The following is a 25,589-nucleotide window of genomic DNA, read 5'->3' as shown; positions in this document are numbered from 1 at the left end:
GATGACATTCAAACGGTACCTGTACGCATACAAATACACATGCCAACATAGGCTTTCCTGACTGCCTGCCACATCATATTACTGTATGATATATCGTCACTTCTGAACTTATTTCACATCGTTTACTTACTTTTACATTAAAGTAACATAATACATACCTAAAGTTCAAATCAAGTGCTGAAAACAGACTATTGCCATCTTTTGTTTCTGCGTCTACCACCAACTGTCTTAATGATTCATAAACCACAGGATCGAAAAAGGCTAAATCATGAAATTTAATAGACCGACCCAAGATCGATTTTAACACATGTCGCGTTAAAAATATAGGACAAAGTTCGTTCTGTAGTAGGCATAATCCCAAAAGTCTGTAAAGAAAGGCTATAGTTTAATTTTTTTTATTACATACGCGTTTTTAGATTCAATATTTTAATTAACTCAAAAACTAAGATGATACTTTAGAATTCTTCAAAAAATCTTGTAGATACACAAACATTTTAATTTTCCAATTCTATAATAATTTTTTACAGAAAATTACTGCTAATGGTAAGATTAATTTTAAAATTAAATTAAAATAACCTACTTGTTTCTAAATCGGATGAAAGCGTAATTACAACTTTATAGAATAACAATATATAAAATGACTTACCTTCCTACATTTCTAAATGCATTTAATCTCTCATAGGTAGCTTTTCCTTGTCTAGGACAATAGAATCCTCGTTTTCCAGGGCAATAAAAAAGGGGCGCATTATCGTCCTCTTCGATGGGGCATTCCTCTGATCCACCGTCACCGCTAACCATATTGCGGTAGTTAGATTTTCGAGTTCCATTTCGTTCTTGAAAATAAAAAAAAATAAATATATAAGCAGGGTTCTATTTTCAATAAACAGCTTAACGATCAAACGAATTTGGCTGAAATTCGATCGTAAGTATGTGGGATTCCGAATCCGAAAGTATAACTTATTTTATTATTTCGCAGTACGGTGAACTGAACATGAACGCGCTTATTTCGAAATGTCTGTAGGTTCAGCTACTACCATCAGGCTAATTTATTCTAGTCTCACAACATGCAATTTATTCGCAACTTTAGGAGAGAAGAGATAATGAGTAACGGCGGAAAGAGATATATTCGCACTGGAAAGGTAATTCCTGAAGTTGAGGCATAATGAGCTGAGTCGGGCGAGAGAAGTTGGAACTTCTTAGAACTTAAAAATACATATATGTAAATTCAAACTTAGGGTGTTAGATGCTGGAATGATTATTTATTAAATCAGGTAGAAGGATCACATTATTTCTGTGTTTAAATAATTATTTCTGTTTAGATGCTTAAAATAAAGTTGGGAAAAAATCAAAAGTATTCGCCCCTAGCAATCAACATACCAAGTGTCCCAATTTTTATAAGCTGTTGACATAATAGGATTTATTTCGGAATTGATAGCAGGTGGCGGGAAGAAGTCATAGGAAGAACATATTTTATGTTTAGTTCCGCTAGCTCGTTTTTTGGCAAGCCTGGGAAAACGGTGGAAGCCGTCGTGTGAGTGGCTACTCTTGTCTAGCTTTCCGATTAACTGAACAGTTCGTTATCGAAGTCCCGATTAGAAGATCGAGGTCGCCGTTTTGATTTGCCCATAACAAAAACAACTATATAAGCACATACAGCACAAATCCCCGAAATGAGCTAGCGAGATGATAGCAACTGGAAGATGATCTAGTGAGAAGATTTCTCCTTTGGATATTTAAATATGCGCGCGCATGTATGAAACGCCGCTACTACAGAACGGTTGTGATATCTTTGAACAGGAAACCAAGACATAATCGTAAATGTTGGACTGGTTAAATATTTTTAGAATGAATTTAAAATGCTAAAACACACCTAGTCAAACCTGCTTATCGGAGTTTAATATTTGAAATAGATTTCTGAAATTTTGTAATAAAACATGCAAAGCTTTACTCTAAAAAACTCATGTTTTTCGAAAAATTAAAGCAAGGCTAAGCACGAGCGGTTTATTGCGGTCAAACGAACGAATACGAATACAAAGTAGTTCAACCCATCACGTTCTTCTCTTTTCTATATTTATATCATTGAAACGATTAAAGATATGAAAATTATCATTCAAGACGTTTTAATAAAGAAATAACTGATCTTGACAATAAATAAACGAACAAGTTTGCAACTATTGTTTACAATTCATTGCATTTTTCATATCTTGTAAATTTTTTATCATAAACTGTTTGTAAAATGATCAAACAAATTATAGACAAATAAATCCCCTTAATACTGTGAGAAATATTTAATGTGTATACTGTATCATAGTTTTATTATAAGATTGATTCCCTAACCTGAAAAAATATTTTTTTTTGTTAAGGAAATGACCGCAAAGTCCGTGAGCGACGCCACTAATCAGGCAAGTGGTTGCTGAATTGACTTCAGGTGTTTTATCGATTTTATACCCCTTGGCGTACGTGACGAGACATGGCGAGTTAGTGTGTAAAAAGTACTGCTCGGGTTATTGTGCGCGTCGTTTGTGTTACCACGTTATCGTTATCATTTCTTTCCGTTTATTTAAACCCTTTCGTTTTATACTTATATGTATTATATTGCTTTTTATTTCTCTGTTCATCGTTTTTGGTTTATCTTGGTTTATATGTATTAAAATACAATACACAAATCCACTGCATTATTATTATTCAAACAACATTTTTATTTTTAAAATTACATTTTACACGCACTACTAAATTTTCTGGCAATTACAGGTTTTCAAATTGCTCGATATCCTGTTGTTTTATGAGCAACAAAATTCATTCTTAAATTTTCCTTACCTGGATCAGAAGGAGCATCTGACGTATGGGTATGCGCTAAAATTAATTCGATCGCCTCATTTACTTTGACTCTTAGCGACTCTTCGGAAGCGAGAAGTAATAGCAATTGAGCTGGTGATAATTCTAACAGCATGCCAGTAATTCTCCCGGCAAATGTGGGATGTAAATTATACACCTAAGAAAAAAAACGGTATTATCAACTTTGTTTTGAAACATATTATTAACTTAATTTAATCAATAGTATAACTTTTAAAATAAACTTACTACTAGAGGGTATGGTGTACTGACGAGAACAAATTACTTTTAAAACACGATTCACGTTTGCAAGTTTATAAAAAGTTGTCAATCATTTGATATACTACTGTTAGCTGCAAGTAATATTAAATGGCGATGTACTGCCTGCAGTTTGATATTATTTTAACTTCAATTTGACTAGTAATTCATGGAGACTGCCTATAGCGTGTTGATGAAAACAAATAAGTTCGAATAAAAATTTTTTAGTGTTGTGTTAAGAGTGCGGACGTGTTGTTTTGCTATGCGAAATTTCATATTTTACCATATCAATTTCAACGAGACTTGGTGCAAAGTTGAAGTGTTTTTTCAATTATGCTATGACTTGAGTTTTGAATTGTGATTGTTTTTGTAGTACTTTGAGACTTTTTACTTCAGTACTGTGTTGATAATACTCAGGTTGTTACATCCGAAAAGTCGATCTGGGTATCGACTATCGTTCAACACAAAAGAAATAGAGAAGAAAGGGAATAGAAAAGCTTACACTACGAGTATATGTAATATAATTGCAAAAAAGTCTGAGTAATTTTAAATTGCTTAATAAAAGCACACAAAAATTAATTAGTTCGGTTATTATATGTGGATTTTTGAAAGACAGGGCTAAACTATTTATAATATTTATTGCAGGTACAGAGGAAAAAAAAAACGAGAAGTCAGAGAAGTCACAAAGGGAACAGAAGAGTATATGCTTCGTGTATGCAGGTGACCTAGTTATAAGACGGATTCTCACATATAGGGCCGGGCAACAGTTGTGTCGTTCCAATTCAGTTCAATTCAACGGTCGCTACATTTGATAAAAACGGTACAACCGTTTTAATTTCACACATAAGGGACTGGGCTAGGAAAAAAAAAACTTTTGGGTGTTTCATTCCCACCAGCCAGTATTGCTGGTGTACTGCCCGCCCGACTACGCCGGAAGGTAGGGCGGAAGGCCCTCTTCAGCCTGCTTTCAGGAATCGTGGGAATGGGTGGGTGGTAGTTCGGGTGAGAAAGATGAGACGGACAAAATGAAGACAGAAAAGAATGAAGATTATCTGTGAAATATTACTGCCTCAGCATTTGTCTAGGTGATACAAGGAAACCACAGAAAAACATGGACCAAGGCAGACGGACCCGGAATCGAAACGGCGTCCTCCCGAATGCTAAGCAATGGGCTAGGACTGTGTTAGGATATATATAGGAGGCAACTGACTCCCAAACTTAGTGTGCGTGACCTACTGTCTCTCTTTCACTCATGTCAGTGTGCGTGGCTTTCTATCTCTTTCTCTACTCTATGTATCCCAGTCAGTCACTTTTGAATACCCTTTGCGATCAACTGTTTATCGTTTCTGACGATTATAAATATACTTCTGCTGAACATATAGATAATAATGCTTTATGAATGATTCCATAATTTTATGTTAAAACTTTGTATTTATTTTTATGTTCCCAAGTATTCATTTTTTTTTTCATTTTCTCAAGGCTTTTTTCCCCTCAAGTCTTTTTTTTTCATGATTTTTGTTTTATACTACAAAGCTTCGCTTCTTTCGGGCATCCCTAGACGACACTGTTATTGCTTTTTTAAATAGAAATATATATTTTTGATGCCGTCATTGATAAATGAGACAAATTGCGTAATGGAGTTTATTTGCTTTTAACTTTTCAGTTGGTATTTATAAGAAAGTAAGATATTTTGGATACTTGAATGGAAAATATCTTTATTATGGTTATTTCATACGGAAAAAGTTTTACAATTTGGCAAAAGGTGCATTTTTGCAATAGGGCAATTCAATAAGAACTTCGAGTGTGGCCTGCACCTTCAAGATAATTTTTGTATTTTTATCTAAAACTGTTTCAAAAATAATGAGATCCAATCAACATATTTCATCGTCTCAAGATATAAGACTACGTATATGTAGTTCTTTACATACTTTTTGTTTAATATTTCTAATGTTTGTCTAATTATAAAAAATAAATATGTGATTTGTTAGAATTAGTGCTAAACTAGCAATAATAATTCACGGATTAAATAATTAAATAAATAATTATTACCTTTGGATAAATTCTATCTCCCAATTGTTGTTGATGAGATGTTAAATGATCGTTTCGGCTGGCATTAGATCCACTGGTACCTCCTAAAATGCCAAAGGTATATTTAAGTATCATTAGTTCAAATTTCAACGCAACAAAATTCCATGTTATTGAAAACTATTATAGAATTACTGTTTTCAATAATTAATAATTCACTGTTGTACTTTTTCTCAGACGATACAAAGTCTAAATAAAATCTTTTTGGTGTTTAGAACATTTTCAGTTGACACTGTTCGATTGTAAAATTTTTCAAGTACTTTGTACAAGACCACAATTATATTTTTTGAGCCACCCACTACTTTTCAATAATGTGTGGAATTGAAGTGCACATTTTCAGGGGGAAAAGAACAAACCTGTTTAATTCAACCACCCTGGTTTAATAACAATAACATTAGAAGCATGCTGACAATTTTAACACGAAAAACAGAACCGAATCAGGGAACAGTAAACTAACAACATTGCGCAAATTTTGGGTTAAGATTTTACTCCCAACCATGTTTTAAAGCGATGTACTAATAATATAATCAATTGCAACCGTGCAACTAACAACAATAAACGACTAATAATTGTTCTGTTTTAATTTAAGTATAAATGAGACAGTTTTTATGTATTACGCCAAATGATCTAAAATTTCTTGGAGAAATACTGATTTTTCATTTTCTTGTGATAAGTTGTGCAAGAACAGAAACAATAGTAAACTATTATAAGGCACAAAACTTCTATTTCAAATTTAATTTCACATTTTTTAATGGGCCGAATGATGCGATTCTGGGGTCGTATTACATAATAAATCCTACCATTCTCTCTTTATTTAAACCTCAATTGATTGCAAATTTACTGTAACAGTGATTACAATTTGTAAACTGTAAAGACACACTTAAACCTAAAAGTTACCTGAAATGTCTGGCATGGAGGGGTTTTCTGAACTGAAGTTTTCTGAGGGTACAAATGGTCTAGCATCTGCAGTCATAGTTCTCCGATGGTGATCGCGAGAACGGCTTGATCCTCGATTTGAATTGCTTGATCTTCTAACAAAATCTCTATCACGACGTAATCGCTGCAAGACACTGTAGTGGGTATATTTTGGGCCACCAACCTGTGCCGATTCCAAGCTCGGCAATTTTTCATTAACAAGTATTGCCTCGGCTATTGCAGTATAAAAACTCCTAGCGACGCCCGAACCTTCACCTGGCTCATCTTTAAAAGTTACTTTCACGCGGTTCACGGCTAAAGGGGGCTGCGACGCGGATGCACGCCTATTATAATTGTTATATTGTGAGTTTAGTTCTTTGAATGTTTGCAAAATTAACTGAGTCCTATTTCTTTCCATCTGTAATAGTACAGAAAGATGTCAATGATTACAGATACACTTGGGCTCTCAATAAAATAAAAGTATTCTAAATTAAATAAAAACCAATATTAACAATGTTGTAAGGGATAATAAATAAATAAATAAAATGTGCGATTAATTAAAAAAAAATTTTTTTTGATCTGTAATATCTCTCCTTATACGGGACTAATTTTGTAAAATGTATAAATCGAAAGATAAAAGCTCGATCTATTTAATTTATTTACCATAATAGGATCCTTCAGTACGACCGACAGCTGGCACATTCATAGCGTTTGAAGAGAGAAAAAGAGAAAAACAAAAGAAGACAGCTGTCAACCATTCGTTCTACTAACCTTACTCCGGAACATCGCAACGCATTGCTATACTTTTTTAAATGTGATATGATATAACTTTTTATGCTATGAATTAAATGATTTTATGTGTTATATAAAAAAAGTATTGTGTTAATACATATTTTTTATATGAATTCATTTCTGAAAGTTAGTTAGGCAAAGAAAATGACCTATTAAACTTTTTGGAACTTTGCATTCTGGTAGTTCTCGACGTGTAGATAAAAAAAAGTCTCAATAGGCGTTATGTCGTAAAAACTGATCTTTTTGAGATGTAGCAGACTTTCAAGATATAATTATACCTATTATACGTATTGAATACGTTGAAGTATACATAAATGCATATGTTAATGTATTATAATTATGTATATTACATATTATGGATGTGTCATGGTTCCGGACCAGTAACGGTCCGGAACAATATCTTAAAATCAATAACTGGAAAATTTACTGAAAAATACTTTTTTTATTTTTATAAAAATTCGAGATGGAAACCTCCTAGAACAAAGTCGGACTAGACCTTTGTCCCTCGTTCAATTTCCTGCAAGATAGTGCCGGTAAGATTAAAGATTTTTAATTTATTTATTAAGAAATTGATAAAAACTGTCAAAAAACGCACCAAAAATTCAATGCGCTGAAAATCAATGAAGGAATTGTTCGTTTGTCAAAAAAATGTAGTATAATGCAGTTCAAGGTATGTATAACTTATAAAAAAAATTGATCAAGATCATCAATGTAATTTGCAACTAAATAAATTTTGAAAATTCAAATTAATGCCAGTGCCAGAAGATCGGCCTGATATCTTTCCTGATTTTTTCTTTTTTTAGTTAACAAAAAATATCCTTAATATGCAATACACATAGGTTGTACCTTGGTTACGAAAGAATGAAACTTTAAGGAACCATATCCCAAAAAGACGTGTTTTCTTAGCGCCCATTAGAACTTTTGTTCTACAATTTAAGAACTACCAGAATCTAAAGTTTCAAAGAGTTTGACAGAAGGTCAAGTTGTAGGGCTTTTTCCTTTTAGAGCAGTACTAATCAATCCGCTTAAAATTGGTACATAAAGTATTAACGAATTCTCGTTACTGAGGTTAGATGCTACACATTTTTTATTATTTTTTTTTTAATTGTGCAAATAATGAAAATTTGAATATAAAATAAACAATTGTAATCCCATATTCACTTTTACCCATTTCAGATCTAAACATCGAAATTGCCTCCCCTTTTTTCATAAGAAAATAATAAAATAATAAATCATCTTCATTTTTTGTATTCAAATTAATTTTAAAATTGGTCGTTTAATCACAGACACAACAACATATTTTTTAAATAATCAAATATTTCAATTACCTACCACTTACTTTATTTTATATATTTAATCAACATATGCATAACTGCAAATTTTTATTTGAAAAACATATTATAAATTCATATCGGCAACAAATGAATTCAGTTATTAATATTCCTCAGAATAAAATAATAATAGATAGGTTGCAGCACGTTTACTTTTATCTTCCAGAATAGCAGAGCGAATGTGCTGATATTTCAGAATATTGAAATATATTATTTCACGTAGGAGAGTGTAACTATAATAAATTAACAGAAATTAACAGCCGAACAGTACTGGAATGAATTCATTAATTAGTCAGTTGCAAAACATGTCAGTAGGCATCCCAAGGGAACAGAATCCACTAAGGTTCCCTTCAAAACAAGGAAAAAATCTGGTAGAATAAAAAAAAATCAGACCATCTCTAAGTATGAAAACAAAACATGATATCTAAAAACAAAGGCTTTCACGGCCGGAATCCATAGTAGAATGAAAATTCGGGCTATAGGGCCGTGGTCTAAGTGAACTATTCCGTCCAGACGTTTCCGTTTCCAGACGCTACTGCGGTTGACATCCTCAGTGGTGGTGCTGCGTTGACAGTCGCTGTCGAGACTTCGGGATATAATCTACGTTCACGTTGTCAACGCAGCACCACCACTGAGGATGTCAACCGCAGTAGCTGACGAAACATCTGGACTTAGACCACGGCCCTATAGCCCGAATCTTCATTCTACTAACATGATATCTTTTGGATAATTTTCCTTATACGCATCTATATAACTTATTATATTAGGTTTGTTGCTGTCAAGTACATTACTTTATGTTCCCTAGAGAGGACAAGTATTGCAATTGACTAATGATACGATTTATAGCACGAATTAAACTGGCTTAAGTAACTTACTGCAAAAAAATCTGGCTTTATGCAAATGTCAAATATAAAGCAGCAAATTTCTCTATATCAAATGCAATTTCAATAAAAAATATAATATTAATTTTATTTCAACAATTCGCTGTGTGGATTTATGTTTGATGGGTTGTTTTTTTTTTATTATTTTCACAACAAAAAACAAAAAAATAAATTACTGGCCTTTGAAAGAGTCAAATCCCGTTGCTGGTTATTCCTTAATTTTTCCATATCTCGTCTAAATTTGGCCTCTTTTACTGGAAATCCACCTAATTCTGATACGATAGAGCCAGGTTCTAAACCAACATCTTCCATGAAAACGCGTCCGAATAAGTCTAACGACAACCTCCATCGTCCCAAAAGCAAGTCATGAGACACCAACTGCCCAATAGTTGACCTAGGTGATTCATTAACAACGTTTGGATTAGGAGTAGTTACAACAGTTACGTTCGCAGATATTTCCTGGTTTTCGAGTGTTTCTGTCTGTTGATTTTCTAACGGAATCATTTCGACGTCTTCAGATCGACGTTCTTGATTACTCTAGAAATGTACACAAGACATTGATGTAAACCATACGAAATAATTTTAAAGTATAACATAATTTTAATGTAACAATTCAAATCATAAACATTGGAACCTGTGGCATTGTATATCATCCACTAGATATCCGAATTTGTTCTCTTCAATCCTAGAAGATAAGTTTGCTACCGAAAAGTACGGAAGTTTAATAATGAGTTGAAATTTGAGCTATTAACTGTATTAACAATACAAAAAAATGTCAACTCCGTATCTGTCCATAATTTAGAACTCAACAAATTTATGGTCATCAAAAAGTTGTGTTATTCTATGAGAGAGAGTGATGTGTAACTAACAAAGTAAAATCACACACGTATTGACCCTCAAATTAATCTGCATTTAAATATAAAAAATGGTTATTTTCACAAGACTAATTCAAAAAATTAAGTATTACAAAGCAGTATACAGGATGACCACTTTTACAGTGCATACCATTGGGATATTCGAAACGATAAGAGATACAGCGTGGGTTAAATTAGAGATAAAATTTAACTTAATCTCAACCTAATCTCGATCGTTCTCGAGCTACCGCAAAAAAACTGAAATTTGCCATTTTCTTCATTTATTTTGTAACTTTTTTATTTATTTCAACAAAATTATGAAACCACATTTACATTGTAGAATGCAGATTCGGGCTATAGGGCCGTGGTCTAAGTGAACGATTCCGTCCAGACGTTTCGTCAGCTACTTCGGCTGAAGTATAGCCCGAATCTGCATTCTACTATGGATTCCGGCCGTGAAAGCCTTTGTTCTTACACATTTACATTATTTACAATAAACAGTCTGATTAAATTATCAGCAATTTTCCAGACTTAACTCAAATCTTATTTTCCAATGTTCACTGATTTTCTTATGGACGCCATGTTGGATTTTTATGCCAATAAATAGAGCGAAAATATATGAATTTTATGTTGTATGATGGACATTGTAAAAAATTCTTGAGTAAAATTAAAAAACAAAGATTCTGATATTGTTTATGTACATCATGGAACACTTTTCGGCAGAAGAATGTGTCGATATGTACAATATTTATAATGAAAATTATTGTAATTCAAAAACTGCTTTGGCAAGATATGGTGAGCGTTATCCACAAAGACGACAACCTAATGCATGTTTTTTGGACGCTTAAAAAATCGACAAACGTTTTGGCCCAAGTACACATTAATCCTGAAAACTCTCAGAGAGATATTGCAAAAAAAGTGTAATTTATCTAAATCTGGTGTTATGATATGATTTTAAATTTAAACGTGTACAAACCCTTCCATCCAGGCTACAATGAAAAGATTACGATTTTGTAATTGGTTCAGTCGTCAGTTGGAAGAAAAATGTCGATTTTGCAAGAACAATTTTATGGTCCGACGAAACATTATTTACAAGTAGCGGTATTTTTAATCGGAGAAATAAAGATTATTATTCTATTGAAAACCTTCACCCCACTTACAGAGTAAGACCGCAGGTACGCTTTAATTTTTAAATTTCCTCCAAAATAATTTGGAAAATATGTTGGACAACTTAAACCTGACTACTCTTAGAAATTTTAAATTACAATATGTAATTTCATTTATTGTTTCCATAAATTCTTAGTTTCTTTTATTTTATGGCTAACTGTAATTATTAGTATTAATAAATTCGGCTTGGCCACTTAATATTAACAAATAAATACAAAAATGATGTTTTAACGGGGGCACTGAAGTTCTAAATTCAATGTGTGGTACATCAATGACATCATATTGTTTTGCTCTATTCACTGGCATAAAAATCTAGCATGGTGTCCATAAGAAACTCAAAAGTGAACATTTAAAAGCAAGATNTAAGTAGGCCTGGAAAATTTTTGATAATTTAATTAGAATGCTTATTGTCAATAATGTAACTGTAGTAAGTTTTATAATTTTCTTTAAATAAATAAAAAAGCCGTAAAAAAGAAAAAAGCAGATTGTTTTTTTGCGATAACTCTAGAACGGTTGACGTTAGATTAGGTTTCTTTTTAGATTCTTGAATAGCATAAAAAACGCAACTTTTCTCTAATTTAACCAACACTGTATATCTATCCATGTATACAAAGTCATTGCGATAGACAAAGTTTACTTTTTAATTTAATACACAATAATAAAAACTGAAAAATAAAAAAAAATTGTAAAATATCTACAGACAAAAAAAATTGCATACCAATGAAGATCCTGCTCTCACAATAACACTCTTGCTGGGACTTCGCGAAATCGGTAGAGGGGAATTCGTCGAAGTTGCTGGAGTTGATGAACAATAATTATGAGGAACCAAACCCGCATTAGTCGATAACAAATTCATGGAAGGCAATGAAGACAAGGTAGATGAAGTCTCCGATTTAACGCCATCTTGACAGAAATTACCATTATTATTAGACTTTCTTGTTGATACAATAATCTGAGGTCGATTATTAGGCAATCCTTGCTCAAGACCAACTGCCGCTAAGAGAGTGGGTGATATCACCGTGGAAATTGGCGGAACAGCCGTTGAGTCTTCTATCATTTCCACTGACGAACCGTCACCATTGTTATAATTATGATCAATATTTGCTGGCAAGATACTGCAAGGATCACGGCTACATGAAAGGTCTTGGGGTCTATCTTCAGCAGCTTCATCTAAATATAGAAACGTTATAAGAGCAAATTAATATTAATGATTTCATGCGAGTTAGGTTTAATTTTAATTTCATAAAAGAATGCACAAATTAGCATAAATGTACCTATGACAAATGTAGAGCTTTTGGAAAATGCAATTAAAAAATGTAGTGCAATTTCAATAGAAAAGAAAAAAGTAATTATCCGAAAATAATGTATCAATACATACGCATTATGTACTTATACAGTATTACAATTATGAAATTCAAGTCACGCAGCCTTCTCAAGATAAAATTTCCTTAGCGGCAAACGTTCAAATTAAATAAATATTAATAGTGATACCTTCGATAGATTCATCTTTTACTGCGTCTAAAAGGTTCTGGAAATTTTGGTAGTTATTTTCCACTGCTCCTGTAGTACCAGATCGAGAATGTTTTAATGTATTGGACAACTCCGTCTGAACTTGTACAGTGACCCTATCATTTTCAACATTTTGCTGTCCATTACTATTTTGAGGATAAATGAGTGGATTGGGACCCATAACATTCATAGAATTAGGTAAAGGCTGGTTGGCTTTAATTGGCTGACTCATACCGAAATCAGAAGTTCTGCAGGATAAACCCAACCTAGATGGTATCCTTTCCAAAGGATTTTTCGAATGTATACCTACAAGAAGTCAAGTCAACTTGATTATTAATTTTCCTCATTTTACAATCATTGTTATTATTAGTAGATAACTATTAACGATAACTACTATATTATCACTAATATGTTAATACCCCATAAACCTTAATAAAATATAACCGCTGAACGACGATAGGTTTTGTGTCAACCAGGTAGATCGAGTAGTATGCGAATGGTGTGACTTCTTTGCTTTCTTCGAACACAAAAGCAAACGTAAGCAAAAGATGACTTAAATTGTCACGTTGAAATTTCGTTAATGAAACATCCTCGTCTTCTCGCAACTCAATATCTATTGCATTCATGGTAGAAGTTACCTTAGGTGTATAAAATGAATACAACACGTCAGGAATTTGCAAAATACCAATTCATCGCAGTTGGATTCAATACCATTCCCGCTTTAACAACAAAATCTTTTCCCATTAAGGTTTTATTGTCTTCGAAATATGAAAATGCCATCAGCGTGATAGGAGTCTGATTTCCTTCAAGATTTATAACGACATCATAAAGCAACACTTTACGTCGTTCGACAATAATACCATTAGTTAACGCGAAATCTGTTGTAGTACGAAACGAACGAATGTTTTGGACTTTAAGATAATCAAAAAGTTTACGTCCAACAATATTCCGCATTTCACCAGTATCTATATGAGCAAGACCTTCCAATCCGTAAACAGAAACCTTGACCAGTGATCGATAATATTCAGTTATTGCATAGGCTGCTAACACGTCAACCGTTTGGATGCCGTTAAGATGACTATTCGAGCTTTTATCGGTAGCTCTAGCTTCAGGGTAGTTCGATGTAATATAACCTGGAGCTCTACAGTCGAAACAAACGATCTCAGTAGACTTATTGATAACTGGAATTTCACGTCTAGGATCGCTTTCTGATTTCGAGTTATTATCGTGTTCTCATACTTTTACTGAACAGTAATTTTCTACATGCAGACTTTTCATGTCCAAAATTCTTACAATAATCACACCTAATTCTAGAATGATTAGATTTCTTTTTATCGTTTTCACTACCTTCAGTCAATAAAATTCACAATTGAGCGCGCTTTCGTTATCAACTCGTTAAAGTTATTGATATCGTCGCGGGGCAAAAATCTGCGTAAACGTTTATACAATAAACCATAGATCATGTCAAGTGTGAATTGACTGGCAATTATTTGACAATTTTGCTAAAAGAACGCGAGACTTATTCACAAAGATGACAGTCTAAACTAAAAATCTTCCCTTTGTTAAAGTCCAGAGAAAAAACACTTTCTCGATTTTTCGAATTTTGTGCTTTGCGAAAGGTACATACGTAACATACCTGAAAGACAAAAAATTTGAAGAGGAAACATTTTTCATATACTTATTCGGCTATGCAATCTCTGTTAAAAAGCATGGTTAAGTATCACGCACATTTCTTTCCGTACGCCTAAAAACGAGATACTTTTGGTCATGTATAGAGGATAGGAAGGTGGAACTTTTCTAAGAAAGTGTTACAAAAAAGTTATTATACATTTCTGACTAAAATTTTGGTAGAGCTTCAAAATTATGTCACGTCTGACAACACTGCTTGAACGTTATCAATAAATTACTATCAAAATGTATGCTTCAGAATTGTGCGCATACTCAAAAAAATAAAGTTTTCTTTCGTACGCATGGAAAAGTGCTACTTTTGTTCATGTATAATGTATAGGAATGTCGAACTTTCTACGGAGGTGTAACAAAAAACCAGTTTCAAGATTTTGACTTGAATTGTATCTATTTAGTCCAAATTACCGTTTTCATTAAGCTCATCGTTGGTTAAACACAAACTGATTTAATATATTTTAATCATGGCAATTTTCCAAACCATAAGTTAATCTAAATTCTTGATACACTGTATTTATCCCTGATGCATAGTACTTGCTTCACATATGTCAATCAGATTTTCTTTCATCTAACCTAACCTAACCTAGTAAGCCAATCACAGAATCCTCTGATCTGAACCTAATTTAAGTTTGGCGAACGTTTAGCCACCGCCACTAACCACATCATCGTATTTATGAGTCTAGGAATTTTGACAAAGGATCAGCGATTTCTAATTAAAAATTTCAATTAAATGACAACACTGGAGATCTAAAGTAGACCTAACGCAGAGTAATTTAATTAGGGTCTTTATGTTGCAAGTTTACTTTCTCCAGAACCATAAACATATAAAGCATTATTATAATCTAATATTCCTCTAGGCTTTTTAAGTGTTGTTATATAAATTTACGGTAAAGACAAATGCGGTATAATTTGCTGTTACATTAGAAAACTTACCAGATGAAGGTAAGGTAATTGGCTGTTTTGGTATACCGAACAAATCTTCTCTGCGAGCATTTGGTTGTAGCAACTGAGGCTGATCAGCTAAAGGTAAGGCCTCGGACATAGGTGTTTCAAAAGGATCGGGTGGTGAGCATCCAAGACATAAAGTCGAATCCGACCTCTATAAGATATACATAAAAAACTCTTAAGCACTCTTAAAGTTCATATATATGAAAGAATTTATAATAACACACGGTATGACAATTGTACAGGGTGTTGAAAAACTATTGCATTCGCTATATTTCATCAAAAATACAGCAAAATTCTATGAGAAAAGTTATCAATACAATTTTACGAATTCAGTTTAATCAAAATGACAAATCAGCACCCGCTTACCACTGTACGCGCGCGCTGATTGGCTGATGCGTCGGTTTTTAACACCATATTCATAGGAAATCTGAATGTAAAAACTGATCAATTTTAAATGAAAGCCAAAAAACGGACAATTAATTTATTTCAAATCATTAAGAGAAATATAGTTTTATGAATGTAGAGAGAGGGAACATCATTACGATCGGTAGTACATTCTGAACTCCAAGTTGTCCAGTAAAAGAGATTTACGAATCGAACATAGGAATATTCTATTACATGCAAACATCAAAGGGTAAAGCATCATCTTTTAAAAATACGAGATGGTATAGGGCAATTCATACGAATACCTTTAGCCATTTTTTTATGTGGATAATGAAGTTATATAAGTCCAACAAATGTAATTTAAAGCCGTCGAGGGGTGTTACGCTTTGATTAAAACATCTTAACAGTTAAGACAGCTTTTAGAAAAGCAATGATATTTTCAGATGAACGTGGTACGACCAAAAAAAGAATACCGACAGAGAAAAAATATATAGTTAACATTTTGCTATATCTGCAAATCGTTTTTTTTTTTGTAGTATTTTTTAACGAGTAATAAGTGACCGGAAAACTAATTCAAATAAAACTTTTGAGTGTTTAAGGCTTTATTTGTGTCTTCATGTGCGTTTCGTGTTTTTTAATGTAGAAAGCTTTGCCTGGCAACACAGTGCAATGCAAAAAGTACCTAAGTTATTTTGTGGGGCTTTTTAGCTCATTATCAAACTGCAGAACGGATTCAAGTATTTTTTGAAGATTTGTTCAGTTTCAGTCTTACTGGTTGAAGTGGTGAGTCATTAACATCTTCGTCACTGTCGTTCTCGGATTCATGCTCAGACTCTACAATGTTAACCTCAAGAAGACATGTTGAGCATTGCCAGTTGATATAATATTTTTTTTAAATTCTGCGGCGAATTTTTTAAATTTGTCATCACTTAAATCACTGCATTTTTTGTGAAATCACTTTTTGCAATTAATACTAATACTTTTTTAGTTTTCTCTGATTTGTTTTAGACAACAATCACACGTATATTTACTAGGCGCCTTTTTTTATTGGTAAATGCACTTATTAATTGCTTTTTCATATGTTTATTAACAAACTTAACATGCATTTTAGGAATAAACAGAACTGAGTTACAACGACCTTATAGATGGCCGCGATGAACCACCCCAACTCGCACTCATCCCATCAGTGGCGTATTGCGCCGAATCAACTATATTATCCGCAAATTTAAGCATACTAATCTTTTGTTCTATAACCATCCCAAAGCTGCCCTGTCTTAAATATTATTTATATATTATATATAAGATTTTTGATGCTTAGAAAGTTAAGCTACTTGTTCTAAATGTCTCTCAAGAAGCCGCCACATAATTTTTAAATATGGTTACTATCATGTTGCGTCATCTGAAGTTTTCTCGCGTCTCATCTAACCTACCGACCTGCATGTTTTGAAATTTTCGCTGGCACTCTATACTCTATACCTATTAATTTTTTAGTCTTTAACACGTACTCGAACTCGTTAACTGAATAATAAAAAAAATATTGCGCATTCATGAATGCATATCCATCGAAGTCTTGAAACAACTCATATTATCTAATCAGGCTTTTGGCTTCCATTCATAAGAACAGGTGACTGGATAACTCAGCTTAATTCGACTAAATTAAAAACTAAACCATTGTAATTTACACATGAGATAGAAATGAACAATCAAATTGGTTTTCTCGATGTACAAATCATTAGAAGTGCAGACGATCGGTTGATTCATAATTGGTTATCAGAAACCGACCTTCTCGGGTCGTGTTTTACATTACCATTCATTCCATCCAAAACACCAAAAAATAGCGATGGTGTTTTGCTTGACGGACAAGGCGATCAAGTTATCGGATAAACAATTTCATGATAAAAATCTGAAAGTAGTTACAAAGATTTTGCAAAACAATTCTTATCCTCTCACTTTTATTAAAAAACATATCAGAAAAAGACTCGCAGTTTTAAATTGTAATAATAATAACAGTTTGTGTCCAACAATAATTGAACCGGAAGTTAGCCTTACAATTCCATACACTAACAGTTTTACTAAACAACTGAACACCAAACTCAAAAATTACAATATTCGCACGGTTAATTCCATTAATCTAGATCATATTGTTACACGAGGAACGGATAAATTGCAAAAAGTTGATAACACCAATGTCGTTTATCAGATATACTGCTCGACTTGTCCTGCAAACTATATAGATCAAACAAAAAAGAAATTAAGTACACGCATAAAAGAACAACGAAATAATATAAATAGTTTTCCCAAATATCATAATGTAATTACAAAACATCGACTCGACCATCCGTCGCATATTATAAATTGGGATAATGACTAACTTGTCTTCGTTTTGCCTCACGTTTTTGTCACAGAGTTTGTTTAGTTTGTTTTGATTGTTGACTATATTTATTTATGTGAAAAACATTATTTATGTGAAAACCATTAACTATGTAACTATGTTTCCATTTTTTACTGATGGTGAGTGTAGATGATTTTAAATTATTGTAATGAATCAGAATTGTAATTTCGTATTGTTTATTTGTAGACCTGAAGATGATCAATAACAATGATCGAAACGTCGTCATTGTAATGTTATAAAAATAGAGAGTATCACAAATAAAATTTGGTCTGTAATTGGCGAAATTAACTTCGTTTTCTTTCCATTGTAATTTAAATTTAGTATTTTCAAAACAGGAAATAGGTTTAAAAACTAACGAAATACAGATAGGCACCTATTTTATACCTTTTTTAAATAAAACTATTTTAAATTAATCGCATTTCTGATATTTAAAACTCTGTACTTGCAATCATGATGTAGTTTTAATTTCACAAAAAAAGTACAATACTATCGTGAAAACAGCAATTCTCTATTTTTAAAATTAAGGGAGATATCCCGCAAAAGTGCCAAAAATGGATACTCTGTACTTACACTTAGTGTATTAAATACATTTTAAGCGGTATTACTACGCTATGCAATTGGTCGCATAATTTGACGGCTCATAAATAACCCCGAATTTTTGAATAAGTTTATACCTCTTCTACATTTTTCCTCTTTTTTTCGCATCGCTTAATTATGCGTTGAGAAAAAGATACGTTTGTAACAATTATTTTATCAGATTATACCTTACCTGAAAAAAGGAATGTTTACGTCCCTTTCCAGAATTTCCTAATGAAGATACATTGTTGGAATTCCCTAAGCCACCAGAAAGGACAGCCAAATTAGATACTTCCTGATCATCCAAAGATTCTGTTTCCATTGCTACCGGTATATCTTCTTCGCCCTCGTCATTTTCATTTTCATCCTAAAATAAAATAAAACCTATGAATTCACTCTACAAGAAACAATTTTAAAAACCCTAATATAATTGCATCGGAAATTACCCACCTCCCCTAGTCCTAGTCCAAACCTCAGTTTATGAACCAACCACCCTTACAGGTTTATTCTACTTAACCTACCAGTATAAGCGCTGTTTTAAATGAATGGTGAAATAAATATAAATTAACAGTTGGATTCGTTTTGAATTTTTAATAACAAAAACTCTTAAGCATTATAGTTCTAAATTTCAAAATATAAAAATCAGTTAAGAAAAAATAAATTTATTCCACGTTTATAATTAATTTTATATCACCTCAATTATTTTGAGACTAGAAAATCCAACATAGTGTATAAATTCACAAATAATGAATGACCAAGTTCTGCAGAAATTCTTCATTGTTTCCAAAGTATCAGAAATAAAACATTTAAAAAATAAAAGAAATCAAAGTCGAAAGTTTACCTGATCATTCCACGAGGGTAATGCTAATCCTTCTCTGAGATTATCGCTATCAGAAGAGTCAGAATTTCCTGATCTCATATAATAGATTAATGCATCAAATACATAAGCTACATGCTTCAATGCAGACACATCAAGGATAGGAAGAGAATCCAAATGTTCACTGTTATGAGCCCTCATTAACGAAAGACAGTAGGATAAAAATTCCCTTCTGGCTGAATGAGCGTCCACACCTACTATATATATATATATACTTTTATTATAAGTACAGATAACTATTATACCATTTTTACCTTCTCTTTCTTGTCTCGTCCGATTTGTTTCTAAATTTGTCGTAAACCCAATTATCCGCGTGCCTCCAGAATTTGTGTTTGAAAAACCATGAGAACGACCTGATAATCGATTTGAAGGAGGTTGTACTTCAGATATTATACCCAATGACAGTCCCGGTTGTATTTCCGAATGTGTCAAGGAGGCCCCAAATCTCAATTGAGCCTCAGTGGCATCCATAACTGTTAGAAGCCAATCCCAGGTGGCTTTCAAACGAAATTCTAAATAAATCTAAAACACAAAGCTATGAAATATTTTATAAAATAACAACGATTTTCAATAAATACCTGAACATTATAAATGTCATCTTGAGTAACATCTATATGAGCAAATGTACTTGGCATTATATGAAGATCTTGCATCAAAGACAGCAGTTCTGCTATCTGTCTAATTATAATACCTACAAGGAAAATAAAAATGTGCATTTCAGTATAACTTAACTAGAAGCAAGTATCCTGCTTAAAAAATAAAATAATATATAGCTGCACCTTTAATAAATATTGAAGAGAACTGAAATTAAAATTTTATATTTAGATATTTAAAAATGTCATGGGGGCACAAAAATCGAGAGGCGGACCATGGGCGGACTTTATTACATTCATATTACACGAAATATAATTGAGTGCCGTGGAACAACAACTAAGCCACAAATTTGTAGAATTTTGGGTTATTAATAGTGATACCTTCGATAGATTCATCTTTTACTGCGTCTAAAAGGTTCTGGAAATTTTGGTAGTTATTTTCCACTGCTCCTGTAGTACCAGATCGAGAATGTTTTAATGTATTGGACAACTCCGTCTGAACTTGTACAGTGACCCTATCATTTTCAACATTTTGCTGTCCATTACTATTTTGAGGATAAATGAGTGGATTGGGACCCATAACATTCATAGAATTAGGTAAAGGCTGGTTGGCTTTAATTGGCTGACTCATACCGAAATCAGAAGTTCTGCAGGATAAACCCAACCTAGATGGTATCCTTTCCAAAGGATTTTTCGAATGTATACCTACAAGAAGTCAAGTCAACTTGATTATTAATTTTCCTCATTTTACAATCATTGTTATTATTAGTAGATAACTATTAACGATAACTACTATATTATCACTAATATGTTAATACCCCATAAACCTTAATAAAATATAACCGCTGAACGACGATAGGTTTTGTGTCAACCAGGTAGATCGAGTAGTATGCGAATGGTGTGACTTCTTTGCTTTCTTCGAACACAAAAGCAAACGTAAGCAAAAGATGACTTAAATTGTCACGTTGAAATTTCGTTAATGAAACATCCTCGTCTTCTCGCAACTCAATATCTATTGCATTCATGGTAGAAGTTACCTTAGGTGTATAAAATGAATACAACACGTCAGGAATTTGCAAAATACCAATTCATCGCAGTTGGATTCAATACCATTCCCGCTTTAACAACAAAATCTTTTCCCATTAAGGTTTTATTGTCTTCGAAATATGAAAATGCCATCAGCGTGATAGGAGTCTGATTTCCTTCAAGATTTATAACGACATCATAAAGCAACACTTTACGTCGTTCGACAATAATACCATTAGTTAACGCGAAATCTGTTGTAGTACGAAACGAACGAATGTTTTGGACTTTAAGATAATCAAAAAGTTTACGTCCAACAATATTCCGCATTTCACCAGTATCTATATGAGCAAGACCTTCCAATCCGTAAACAGAAACCTTGACCAGTGATCGATAATATTCAGTTATTGCATAGGCTGCTAACACGTCAACCGTTTGGATGCCGTTAAGATGACTATTCGAGCTTTTATCGGTAGCTCTAGCTTCAGGGTAGTTCGATGTAATATAACCTGGAGCTCTACAGTCGAAACAAACGATCTCAGTAGACTTATTGATAACTGGAATTTCACGTCTAGGATCGCTTTCTGATTTCGAGTTATTATCGTGTTCTCATACTTTTACTGAACAGTAATTTTCTACATGCAGACTTTTCATGTCCAAAATTCTTACAATAATCACNTTATAAAAATAATTTTTCATTAAAAATCCCACCTTTTTTCATATTTAATTTTTTGAATCATCAAATTAATTGAAAAAAAAAAAATTTTCATCTAAAACCCAAAAAAAATTAATTCGATATTCCTCATACTTGCAAAAATCCTCAATTATATCTACAAATTCAATAATTTAAGGGCAAGAAATTTAAAATTTTATTAAATTTAAGTATGTAAGTTGATATATATTAAAGCGGTCGACTTATGATACTTTGAGATTTCAATGAGACTTTACATACCTAAAGAGGAGGTAGTCAAAAACGACCTTGACTACTTCTCTTTTATTATTTATTTCACGCGGACCAAGTCGCGAATAAAAACTGATATTGTCCGTTTACTTAGAGATAGGTACAACGCAGGTGATGCGCACAAGCAAATATCAGTCGCAGGTAGGTCCTCGAAATAAGGATGGTTATTTGCCGTCAGATGTTTCAGATAAAAGTCCAACCGTAAACCTTTAGCGCCGTAAATAACTTACGGTCATTAAAGCAGTGCGCGCATCTATACCTCATCATGTACCTTTCTCCAAGCTAATGGACCTATTTACGTAGATTCTCTTCGACTATCAATAATTAAATTTTAATTGGATGCTTCTTATTTGCACCTCCATATATGGTAAATTTTTCAATTTGACCTGCCTAGTTGGCACAGCATAATAGAATAATAACTGATTAATAATAACACTAAATTTGTGTGGATTTATTCATCATCATCATAAAGTCGTCGTCCTAAGACTGCTTGGACACGTACCTCCACTCTTTCCTATCCTGAGCTAAACTTCGCATTTCCCTAAAACTAGAACAATCCACATCTTTAACTATTTGCGAGCAGTAGTCTAATCTAGGTCTACCTCCACCCCTCCTAACTTCTGCTTCTGCCACTAATATGTCTCTGACTAGACCTTCATGTCTGAGAAGGTGTCCTACCAACCTATCTCGCCTATTTCTTATTGAGTTCCATAGAGTCCTCTGTTCTCCTATTCTTTCTAATACCTATTCATTTCTAACCTTTTCTATCCACGTTATCTTCATCATTCGCCTGTAACACCACATTTCGAACGCTTATAACTTTTCTTTTCCGCCGCGCTCCAAACATACACCTTTAACCTTTTTCGAATTTCCAAATTAACCGTTCGCGAGCATAGAAGTGACTTCTTTTTATTAAAGGCGACACGACCCTGCGCTATCCTCTGCTTTATATCCCTACTATTCCTTCCGTCCTGACTTATCTGACTTCTTAGATATCTAAAATTAGCCACTTCTTCTAATTTTTCGTCTCCTATCTTTAAATTCGTTTTTTCCCTACTTTTTCTTTCCTTGCATACCAGTATCTTAGTTTTAGTGGATCTATTCACTTAAAATTATTTTTTATGTAGGTAGGTACTTACCTACTTTTTCAAAAACAAATTTTTAGATTAGAAAGGATTAATTTTTAAAGAGTTTTGATTTCATCAAGAATCGATCAGCCATCAAAAAGTCGCTGGGGCAGTTTTTACATGCTTATTTAATTATACATTTCAAAGCTATTAATAGAAAACTGCATCAACATACCAAATGCTCTAGCTAAACAACTAGCAGTCGTTGCCATTGTAACGGGTTCAGTACTTGTTGCAACTGCTGTATTACCACTAGTCGCACGTCGTAAAGAACTTGGGTCGATAAATACTAAATTTGAACCACCTGCCAGACGAACACCAGTTGATCTGTTTGTCTCTCGGGATCGAATTGCCCATTGCATGTTTTGAGGTGCAAGATTACTACGATGGCCGTGGCCCGTTGTATTGCTGTAACGGCTTCTTTCATAGATACGATCAAAATCATGAGCACAAAAAAAACACAAGTAATAAAAATAAAAAATAAAAATAAATATACATTTTTTTAAAAATTACAAAGAATGCCCAATCACTCACTTATTTCGTACTATTGATGTATAAATAATGAATGTATAATCGTAATTATAATCAGTGGCTTAACACCAACTAATTTAATATTTAACTGATGCAATGTTCACAATGAAAATACCAGTATTTAGGTAGATTTCAATGAAGTGTGCACTACTTTGGATGAGTCAGATGCCTTTCGACAAGGCAAATTATTTCAATTATTATTTCAAATTATTAGTCTAATTGCCTAATAATGTCTTAGGCAAATGATGCGGAAATTATTTCGCCACTGGTTTGTTTCTATTAGTTACAGTTGACGTTAACCGTATTGTTTTTTTTTCATATTATTCATTTAAAATGGAGAAACGATGAAAAAATTCTATAAAATTATAAAAAATTAATTATGAATTCATATTAATATGGACCTACGCTGCTATGATTCCTGTAGTTATTCCCTATTCTGAAACTACCAGTGCTGAAATTTTAGATTAATTTTGCATACGAAGAGGAGTTTTCGCTAGTAGATTCTCCTTGGAGGAAATCCAAACTACCGAGTAGTGCGGACGGCTGTCACTAAGCTGAACAGCTTCTACCTACAACACTTTTTGTAGAAAATACCACTAAAGAAGACAGTAAAAACCATTTTTCAGTTGAATGTTATTTATCAGTAACTATTTATTTAACTTCAAAATCTACCTTTCCAACTGGCATTTTCATCAGTTTTTTTTTTTTTTTCAATAATATCCATGTCCAGACTTCACAGACACGGAACTAATCATTATTGCATCAGTAAAAATGAAGTACAGTCAGTTTAATAGGTTATATTTTTTAGTGTTGAATTTTTTTATATTATACTCTTATATTGCATAAAATCTTACGAGCATAGAAAAGTAAATTCCATTTAAAAAAGATCCCTGAATATTGCTTAGACATTATACAATCAATAGTATATTACGCCCCACGGGACCTTCGGTTTGAATGGCAACCCAAGCGCGTAATTTACTGGGTATAATACATTTAAATTCCAAAAATATTAAATATGCCGTTCCTTTATTTCAATAATACTTTTGTTTCTCAGCAAAACAGAGTAGCATTGTTTTGTTGAGCGGCTATAAGAAAACATCTTTATAATGGATTATGATTACATGTCATTCAGTCATACAGCAAAAGATTTTCCTCTCAAAGAGCAAGAATGTGGAACAACAAACATTGTAAACATCTTACCTTCGCCTTTCTAACTGCTCATCTGTGTATATATAGTCGTCCGTCTCGTCAGTTTCTCCTGCCTCACTTTCTTCTTCTTCTTGTTGACTTGAATCTCCGCTGTCATCTTCCGGAAACAACATCAAACCTAGTAAGTAAATCACAAGTAATTTAACGGCTCATTAACAAAATATTATCCTCCGTATTATCTAATAAGTAAATCATGATTTTTTATTAAGAGGATAAAGATAGCGAAGATGTATAAAATGATTTATTAGAAGTATTTAAATACAAAGCGCAAATAGTTAATGTTGAACAGCATTAATACAAGGTTTATCAGAATTACGTATGAAGCCTGAAGGAGATAATAGAGCACTATAAAATAAGAAAATTAAAGAAATGTTTGTATGCACCAAAGTTCACCGTTTTCGAGAAAAACAGCAAAGTACAGACAAATATTATTCCGACTCTGGCAAAGAAATGTAACAATGCAACGCCACATCCAATTGGCTAATAATTAGCAGCATCAAAGTTGTATTTCTTTTGTATTTTTGCTCGTGTATTCTTTGTTATTTCTTAGATAATTTAAGTGTGATTCAAAGTGTTTATGTTACTTCCAACCTGCAGCAATTGTTTATTCTTTTAACGTTTAAACTTTGCACCTATTTAGTAAATCGATGTGCAGTTCTAT

The 25,589-nt window shown here is 32.9% G+C and overlaps 1 protein-coding gene and 1 non-coding gene across 2 annotated transcripts in view; both read right to left on the bottom strand.

Annotated features, from left to right (window-relative positions):
• LOC108736971 (E3 ubiquitin-protein ligase hyd) overlaps positions 1-25,589 on the bottom strand; it is a 95,195-nt gene that overhangs the window by 10,493 nt on the left and 59,113 nt on the right. The window contains 15 exon segments of the mRNA XM_025979658.1: positions 159-365; positions 647-833; positions 2,818-2,992; positions 5,140-5,222; positions 6,073-6,508; positions 9,275-9,631; positions 11,834-12,285; positions 12,607-12,930; positions 15,241-15,406; positions 18,801-18,974; positions 19,449-19,681; positions 19,739-20,006; positions 20,063-20,175; positions 23,364-23,596; positions 24,920-25,046. Of these exon segments, the coding sequence (XP_025835443.1) occupies positions 159-365; positions 647-833; positions 2,818-2,992; positions 5,140-5,222; positions 6,073-6,508; positions 9,275-9,631; positions 11,834-12,285; positions 12,607-12,930; positions 15,241-15,406; positions 18,801-18,974; positions 19,449-19,681; positions 19,739-20,006; positions 20,063-20,175; positions 23,364-23,596; positions 24,920-25,046 (3,535 nt within the window).
• Positions 9,865-9,994, bottom strand: LOC112906066. Its single transcript, XR_003232149.1, has one exon.

This window comes from Agrilus planipennis, unplaced genomic scaffold, assembly GCF_000699045.2.
Source record: "Agrilus planipennis isolate EAB-ADULT unplaced genomic scaffold, Apla_2.0 scaffold145, whole genome shotgun sequence".
NCBI lineage: Eukaryota > Metazoa > Arthropoda > Insecta > Coleoptera > Buprestidae > Agrilus > Agrilus planipennis.
Note: the sequence above shows the minus strand (reverse complement) of the source record. Positions and strands in the feature narration are given on the sequence as shown.